At 38.9% G+C, this 8,611-nt stretch overlaps 1 protein-coding gene across 1 annotated transcript; it reads left to right on the top strand.

Moving 5' to 3' along the window:
• Positions 1 to 841: 841 nt before the first annotated feature.
• On the top strand, positions 842 to 8,070 carry rab31 (RAB31, member RAS oncogene family). Its single transcript, XM_034556250.1, has 7 exons — positions 842 to 1,039; positions 2,000 to 2,079; positions 2,621 to 2,702; positions 4,094 to 4,165; positions 4,585 to 4,691; positions 5,404 to 5,513; positions 6,086 to 8,070. Exons 1-7 carry the CDS (start codon positions 1,004 to 1,006, stop codon positions 6,181 to 6,183), a joined length of 585 nt encoding a protein of 194 aa, XP_034412141.1. The 5' UTR covers positions 842 to 1,003; the 3' UTR covers positions 6,184 to 8,070.
• The last annotated feature ends 541 nt before the right edge of the window (positions 8,071 to 8,611 follow it).

Here is an 8,611-nt window from a genome sequence, read left to right as displayed (position 1 = left end):
TCTCTTTCTCTGACAAACAATCAACTGTGTCTACTGGAAGTGGAGTCCGGATTTAGTGCTTCCTGTTTTCCATGACAATTTCTCAATACTTTCCCCCTTATGAGTTTATAAATGAATCCTTTGCTTCCATTTTGAGGAAGTGAAGTATTGAATTGCTGAGTTTTTACTTAGAATCAAGGCCTTGATATCAAAGATGACTGTACCGATGACTGTTTTGTCATCGCTTTAACTGGAAAGTAGCGGCGTCAAGTAGGAAAAAACAGCCAAAAAAACCCGGATATAAGCAGAATTGGTTTCAGAATTAAAGCCTAACTTGCATTTTCTGTCTGTCTTGAGATTAACTTAAGTTTCATTCCCCCATTATTGAACTACTGGAAAATAACTTATTTATGGGTGAGTCAATTAGTTACTAGTTTGAAAACTTCCTTACTGAAACAAAATCCAATAGTGTCTCCGTCATGCATATTAATATTAGTAGTACTAATTTAAAGTTACCCTCTACTCAAACATATATGTTGCCTGTACTGTTCATTTGGATGTTTGACATTGACATTCTCTGCACAGAATTATTTATGTGCAGAAAAACATTGTGTGATGTGTGCATGTGTACACTATGCAACGACCAATAAGGGAGAAAGAGTAGATGTAATATCTGCTAATTTGAGATTGTTTTAATTAGGTAATATTAGTCTGTGTGGAAATCCCAAACACCATATTATTTATAAAAGAAGAACTGTTTGATATGTCTTGTAACTTGTCAGGAGCGTACAGTGCTCTGGAGTTAAACCACAATTTGGAGGTCTTATTTTGAAAGTCACAACCGGAAGTTCTGTAAGTCCCTTATAAAGCTGGACACTAGTTTGGTCAGACCGTGTCTGTCTCCGGGGCTGGGTTTCTCTTTTACCCAAGAAGAGGATTTTTTATTTATTTATTTAAGCATGATGAGACAAAGACACCGGGTGAACACTTCAAAATAAAGATTTAAAAACTTTCGGAATTCACCATGTCCATACGGGAGCTGAAAGTTTGCCTTTTAGGGGTAAGTGGCAAATGATTTTGTTGATCAACTTTGAGGGAACATTCCTTGTCTGCTGCCAGTGTAACGTAACGTAACTAACGTGAACCGACACCAGTCTGACGTGAACAACACATCAACAGATGTTCAACTAACACGAATGGTCGGTCACTTTTTAACGTGTTGCTCGTCGGGAAACGTCAAGGTGTTGATAGTTACTGTTATTTAACTCAAAACCAATTACCGATCGGCCGGTGTTCGCGGCGATCATTGTGCATTTCCTCTCGTCGTGTAACGTTATTTTAATTTGTATAAATCGGCTGATTGAAGTTTTCTTTCTTGGGTCTTTATTTTAATAACTACTCAAGTTTATCACGCATGACGTCACAGTCAGACCAAGCCGTTAGCTGGATTTCCTGCAGCGTTAGCGAAACAGAGCACTCCCTCTTCAGAGGCGGGGGACGTTCAGGGGCGGTGGGACTGCAAAGTGGTCGTTTATCAATGAAGTCCTGGGGGGGGGGGACTTGTTAGAGATACACACACGTTCAACGGGCACGTACAGTCAGAATTGACACGCTCACCAGGCAATTAATAGCCAGCCTAAAAGTGAACCACAGGTATTTCTTTGCAACTTTTGCTCCCCCCCTTTTGCTTACAGCAGAGATTCATACTTTAACCATTCACAGCTGGAAAAAGAGCTGTTAACAAGAAGAAGAACAAATACATGAAGCCAAACGGTTCTATGTTACTTTACTTTACTAAACAGGAAGATTTGGAGATGCATAGTGTTGTGTTGCACAACAAAATTAATATTTTCTATGAAGGAGATCTGTTTGTAGAATTTGTGGACTAACGTGAAGCTATCTGATAGGGTGGCCATGTGATCAGACAGTTGCCTAATCAATAGGATGCAATAGGGACCAGGGACTCTCTGTAGGTGTCCGTCCGGAGCGCTGTGACTGATGTGTGACCTTCTGTTTTCAGGACACTGGAGTTGGGAAATCGAGCATTGTTTGCCGGTTCGTTCAGGATCATTTTGACCACCATATAAGTCCCACAATAGGGTAAGAGCATCACAGTACAAATCAACTTTGAGTGCTAGCTTTGATGCACATTTTTTTTGTACTTCCAAATTAAGTCCAAAGTCTGAATCGACAACCATATAGTACAGTTTCACCATTTAAGGTCTCGCAATAAATATCATTTATTTTCTGGACTAGTGGTTAAGTCAGAAGTACATGATGAATATAAGTCTGACATCAGAAAAATGGATGACTCTATTTTACAATAGAATATGCCTCAGCCCCTGAAAAATGAACATTTCTTGGTGGTTCAGGTCACTATAAGAGGACTACAGTACACATTAAAAATACAAATGTATATAGTATACACCAGACAAAAGTCAAGCTTAAACACAAAACTGGTGAGATCTGGAATCAGGTCATACAGAAGGCAATATCAGGATTATATCTTATTTGATTGTCTCTTTGTTGTTTGATTGTTCTGTCCGCCTGTGACGAACACTGCATTGGTTCAGTGTCAACCATCTTTATTCTCTGTACTGACTTGTATTGGTTTGCTTCCTGTGCTCTTTATCATCCGCAGAGCATCATTTCTAACCAAAACAGTGCCATCTGGAAATGAACTACACAAATTTCTGATCTGGGATACAGCCGGACAGGAAAGAGTGAGTGCATACATTCCTAATTGTCTTATTAGACCCATGACATGACTTAAAAGTAAATGTTCCATTACATTTTGCATCAGGAAGCTAGCAGTGACTTAATAATTTCACTGTCAGTGGTCCTCATGACAAAGTTATTATTAGGTGGGAATTGGAATGATTCACATATGGTTCAAAGGTCACGAGACTGTGGTATCGTCATGGTGATTCATTTTACAGAGGGGGGTTTGCACGGCCAGTTAAAGCTGCTCAGACATGCTTACAGCATGGAAACAAACTAGTGCAATTATTTCTTTCTGTTGTGTGAACATCTTGAAACCTCTTTACCAGGTTTTAAAGTTCTCTTCATTTGTAATGTTAAACTCACCACACGTATCTGTGTTAACGTCACCATAACATACAGGTACAAATGTGAATGTAGCACTAACAAGGACTTGATTTTTGGTTTGTTGAGAAAATCATGTCACTGCATTTAAACAACTGAAACTTGTAAGGAAGTCCCTTTTTTTTCCAGCTGCCAACATCACATCATGTTTGTCTTTTATGGATAAATATTTTCAATGTTATGGTCCACATTTAAGGTTGTGTTCAGCTTAAATTAGGGATGTCCTGATCAAGTTAGTTTTGTTTGCCTCCGATCCTGATCTGAGTAATTTAGTATTAAGTATCTGCTGATACAGAGTCACGATCCAATACCTTTCCTCGATAATACAGCTGCACAGTGCACATTTCAATTACATTAAAGTTGTGAATATATATTATAATTCCTCTCTCCCTTTTTTTCCTTTATTTTTTTTTAAAAAAGTCTCCACCAGTGTTTGTGGCTTTTGTGCCCTTATCTGAATTGACTTTTATCTTCATCTGTACATCCTTCGGGTGATTAGACACTACATAAGTTTACTCTTATTGGCTTTCTCCTCGCAGTGCTTTTGTTGTGGCATGTTGAGTGTGGTTGCTGTGGCCTCTTCACCGCTGAATGTCTGTGCTGTCCCCAGTGAACATCCTGCATTACAGACGGCAGCAACAAGCAAGATAATCTCACACTGAGCTGAAATGAAATGAGTGCAGATAAATTGGTTAAATAACATAACGAAACCGTCTCATGCTGCGTTTTGCGGTTGCTATGGTGTGTTGCTGCTCACACACGGAGCTCAGCGGAGCGAAGGCGAGATGGGCAGCGTCGTGTTGCTGTGCATGAAAGCACTAACACTGTGTGACAGCTGACGTAAAACGAGGGCTCTCATAGGTCGATACCAATCTGTTAAAAAAATGCCTTGATTGGCTCCGGTCGAGACATCCCTAGTTTAAATCTTTACAAAGCACATTTATGGATGATATTTCAGTAACACTGTTGATTGATCGATCATGCTCACCAGTAATTTGTTGTCTTTCAGTTTCACTCACTCGCTCCTATGTACTACAGAGGATCGGCTGCTGCTGTCATTGTCTATGACATTACTAAACTGGTAAGAATAACAGGACACTTTTCCACACAGAAAATTAAACTTTGGTTGCGTGGTTGCTTTGCCAGACCGGAGGACAAGATACCCAAAACTTAATGGAATAACTAAAAATCCTTTTTGCACTTCTAACAACAGTTGAGGGCAAGCATGCCTTTCACCATCAGTACCGTTGGAGTAACTCCCTGGTGTATTAAATGTGTGCAACAGAAGAAGTGGTTTTACACTCTGAGCCTGATGTAAAATTGGATCACTCTGGGATGCCTCGCGTCCGTGACCGACAAATGTCATTCTTTCCTGGTCGGTTCATGGAAACTTGTCTGAAGAACACCATCTAATACAATGAACATGTGACACAAGAAAACAGGCGTATCCTCATGAAGAACCTATCCCACAGTTGACCGTGATGTACTCTTCTGATTCAGGACTCTTTCCAGACATTGAAGAAGTGGGTTAAGGAGCTGAAGGAACACGGTCCCGAGGACATCGTTGTAGCCATAGCAGGGAACAAGAATGATTTAGGAGACATCAGGTGAGCAATGGCTTTTTGTTTCTGAGATGGTCTGAGCTGGAAAGAAACCTCCTTTAGGGACTTTCTGCACAGCAAACTCTGACCGGCACAGCTAACAAAGTCATCTTCTTGTTATACCTGTCGTGTAGCTCATGTCAAGTCCACTGTGCTAAGAAAATCCTGTTTCAATAGATATAGTCATGGTAATCGTTGTGCGACTGTAAGAAGACTAACAGGTCAGCTTGTAGAAACCAGCTGTGGCTTTAGCAGCAAAATAATTTGGTTACTCAACTGTCACCGGATACAATTTGTTCTTTTTACCATCAGGAGGTTCATATATAAGTTCATTAATAAAGGTGGCCGACATTTAAAATATAGTCCCTTCTGGCCATTTTGTCTCTGAGAATAAAAAAAAAACACAGCAATGATTTTGTATGTAGGTTCTATTTGAGAGATTTGTTCCCCATGTTTGCTCTCTCTGTGGCAGAGGACACCACACTGAGAGGGGAAAACTGTAAACTGAGAGGGGAAACTGTAAAGTTAGTTTCAAGAATCTTAATGATGCACCATTTTTGTACAGTTTCATCTCTTTCACGCGCCATCTCCTTCAGCACTTTTCACTGCAAACTATAATGAAAGATGCAATGGATGAAAGTCATTGAAAATGTAGATTTGCCAACGGATACTTGGTGAAGCTGCTCCATACTTACTTTAGTTTCCTTCTCTTTTACAGGGAAGTTCCCATGAAGGAAGCTAAGGAGTTTGCTGAATCAATTGCAGCTATTTTCATCGAGACTAGTGCAAGAAATGCTGTCAATGTTGAGGAGCTCTTTCAGAAAATCAGTAGGTATCATTTCTTTACTGTATGTGGTGTCCATGTCATGTGATGTATTGTATTTATTTTGACAAGCCTTACAATAATGACGGGAGCTGTTTTTATGTTTCATTTTGTGCCATAAAACCCCATATGGGATGGATAATTTAATGGTATGACACAAAAACAAGCATACATTCTCTCCAATATGAAGTAATATCCTTATTTACTGTTCAGAAATTTGGCTTTATTTATCAATGCGTTTTTAATTTCTTTAATTCGTAAATTGTTGGCCCAAATATATTGTTCTCGTAATATGGGGCAGAAAAACACCATTATATTTTACAGATTATATTATACTACAGATTATATTATACATTTAGATTGTTTTCTTCTTCATCTGAACAACCTTATAAAGTTGACATGTTTTGATTTGACAGAATGTGCTGTGTTAAGAAAAGTGTTTTTAAATATATAATATTTTCTAGTAGTGGTTAATTTACCATGATGCACTGTCAAATACATCGCAGTCATAATAATACAACACGTTACACAATTAAAATGTGCCATGGTAACTCTGTAAATGATCCTGTGTGTTTAGGTAAACAGATCCCACCCCTGGAAAAGTCTGAGGCGGAGAGCAACGATTCCTTTAAACTCAGCCGGCCGCCGGCTCCGTCCTCCAGGAGATGCTGCTAGTACCAACGGTGACAGATGAGATTACTCCCGTCAGCACCAGCACACAGTCCACGATGTCTTACTCCTGGAAAAGACAGTGGACAGACAGAGGTCAGCTTGCTCGTGTGTTCAGCCGCAAGATGAAACAGTAATGTACAGGTCATTGCCCATTTCTTTCATTTGATTGTCGCAGTTTCAACTCTGAGGTCTGGAATCAGAGGGCCTTCAGTTTGTCCCCCTCAGGTGGTGTTTTGCCTGAATTACACAAGTATTTCTGTCTGTGCGGTATAGTCCACAGCTCATTAATAACCCTCATAAATAACAAGTGATCTAGCTGAAGTGCTTTTTTTTTAACGCAGACTTTTGGCTGTCGATGCAACTGCATTTACATTTTCATTTCAGGAGTCATCTGCTCTGTCCATGTTCTTTGCACTGTGGCTCTTAAATGGCACTCCGTAAATGAAGTTTTTTATATAGTTTACATTTTTAAATGTTATGTTTATCAAGGCTATACTTTTCTTCTCATGGAGCTTTTGTTTACATGTACGTATTTAATTAGAATATCCCAACTCCTGTTTGTCGAGATCACGCGTTAGACAAACAGTTCTGTAGCTCAAGTGCAGCGGCTCTACATTCCACTTCGCCGTGTGTGTTCTCACACACATTAATAACTGTATATGGGTTTAACGATCATGCTGCAGAACGAACAGTTCAAAGGCCTGAATCGTAATTATGGCATGACACCCCCTAACACAACAGAATTTGTTTACACAGTGATTTGTTCCATTTGTATTCTAGATGCTGAAATGTGTTGTGTGACATTTCACTACAAGGAACGACCTTGTGCGACAGGGGTGACATTTATACTGTTAAGAGGAGAAAAGACATGTATGTATTTTACTCAAAACATGTCGAAAGCTGTTAAAGTTCCAAAAGGGTTATCTATATGCTAACCAAGCTCTAAAAATAGCATATGGAATTCAAGACCTAAACCAATAAATTCTAGCTGGCAAATAAGTAAAACAAAAAGGGAAACATGGAAAATAGTCCTCAGCCCAGTTGTGTATTCTAAGATTATGTATATTGTTTGCTGACCTTTGACCCTGTGGGTGTGACCACTCGAGAAATATAAAACACCACATTCATTTGGAGTCACTTTATTGTAAGTGTTGAAACCGTAACAGTATTCCTTAACAGCATTTCTTTAAATAAACATGAAAGTTGACCGAGATACAACATGGTTTCTTGTTTAACAGTATTTATGGTTCTATATTACCATAGCTTAAAAACACATGTTACCAACATGTATGATGGGATAATGGAGTTCAACTCATAGTATAACTGTTCTCTTTAATGGAAAGTCGCACCAAACTCCTTTCAGAAATCAGCCAGTTAATGTGGCTTTGCTTCCAGTAAAATGTAGGGCTGTGATTGGCTGAAATAGAAAGTTGAAACTGACGTCCGTCATCAATTTAGGAGCTGCTTTGTGGTCCAGATGTGCAGTAAATCAAATTTACAAACAGATTGATAACAGTTTAATTAAATCACACAGCTTTTTAAATGCAGTTTGTCATGATATTACATCCATACAAGAGATAATTACATATTGAGCAACTACATTTTGTGAGAGGTTACATGTTGGCATTGTGTTGTATTTGTTGCCACAGAAGTGCCTTTTTTAAAATGTTTTTCTAAGCAAACGTATGCCACGACTTAAAAGTGCATACTGCCAGAATAATGCATGAATTCTTTGACTAAATCAGCGCAGACTAATTGTATGCAAAGCAGTCAACAATTATCTGCGGCTGTCCTTATACTGTATTCATAAATCAACCTGTACTCTCTGTAGACCAGATTAACTTTTGTCTATTAATCGGTGTAATAAAGTAGTGATTATTCTATTCTTCAGTTTGTTTTGTGTTTCTTTCACCCACTGTCAGGATAAAATGTGTGTTTTTGAAATGTCAAAGACACCAGGACACTCTTAGAGGATTATTATATGGCCTTACTGATTTTATTTTCCGTTAGTGAGACCAGAATGATAAACGAGAGAAGATGGGACTCACTAACACAATATCATAATCTGGTTCAGCCTCCTGACATCATGGGAACATGGTTTTCATCTCAGCTGAGCCAACTTGACACCTAAATCCTAAGTGTGAAATTTAAATGATTTAGTTTCACAGTTTGGATGAAGCTTTTACTCCTCGTCACTGCAAACCACATTATGTGAGAAAGTACTTTTGTTTTGTTGAAATCTCCATTTGTGCTCTCCGCTTCCCACTTATCCAAATGGGGAGTTTGTAACATAATAGTTATTTCTCTCCCACAAACCATTAGCCCCAAAATAGGAAAGACTCAACAAATTAGGCCTGTGTTATTTTAGCACATATATGTTTAATGGCCAGCAGAGAAGAACATTCCCACAGCGTCCTATTCAGTGTACAGC

Source organism: Cyclopterus lumpus, chromosome 17 (assembly GCF_009769545.1).
Source record: "Cyclopterus lumpus isolate fCycLum1 chromosome 17, fCycLum1.pri, whole genome shotgun sequence".
Taxonomy (NCBI): Eukaryota; Metazoa; Chordata; class Actinopteri; order Perciformes; family Cyclopteridae; genus Cyclopterus; species Cyclopterus lumpus.
This window is presented reverse-complemented; position numbering and strand designations above follow the sequence as displayed.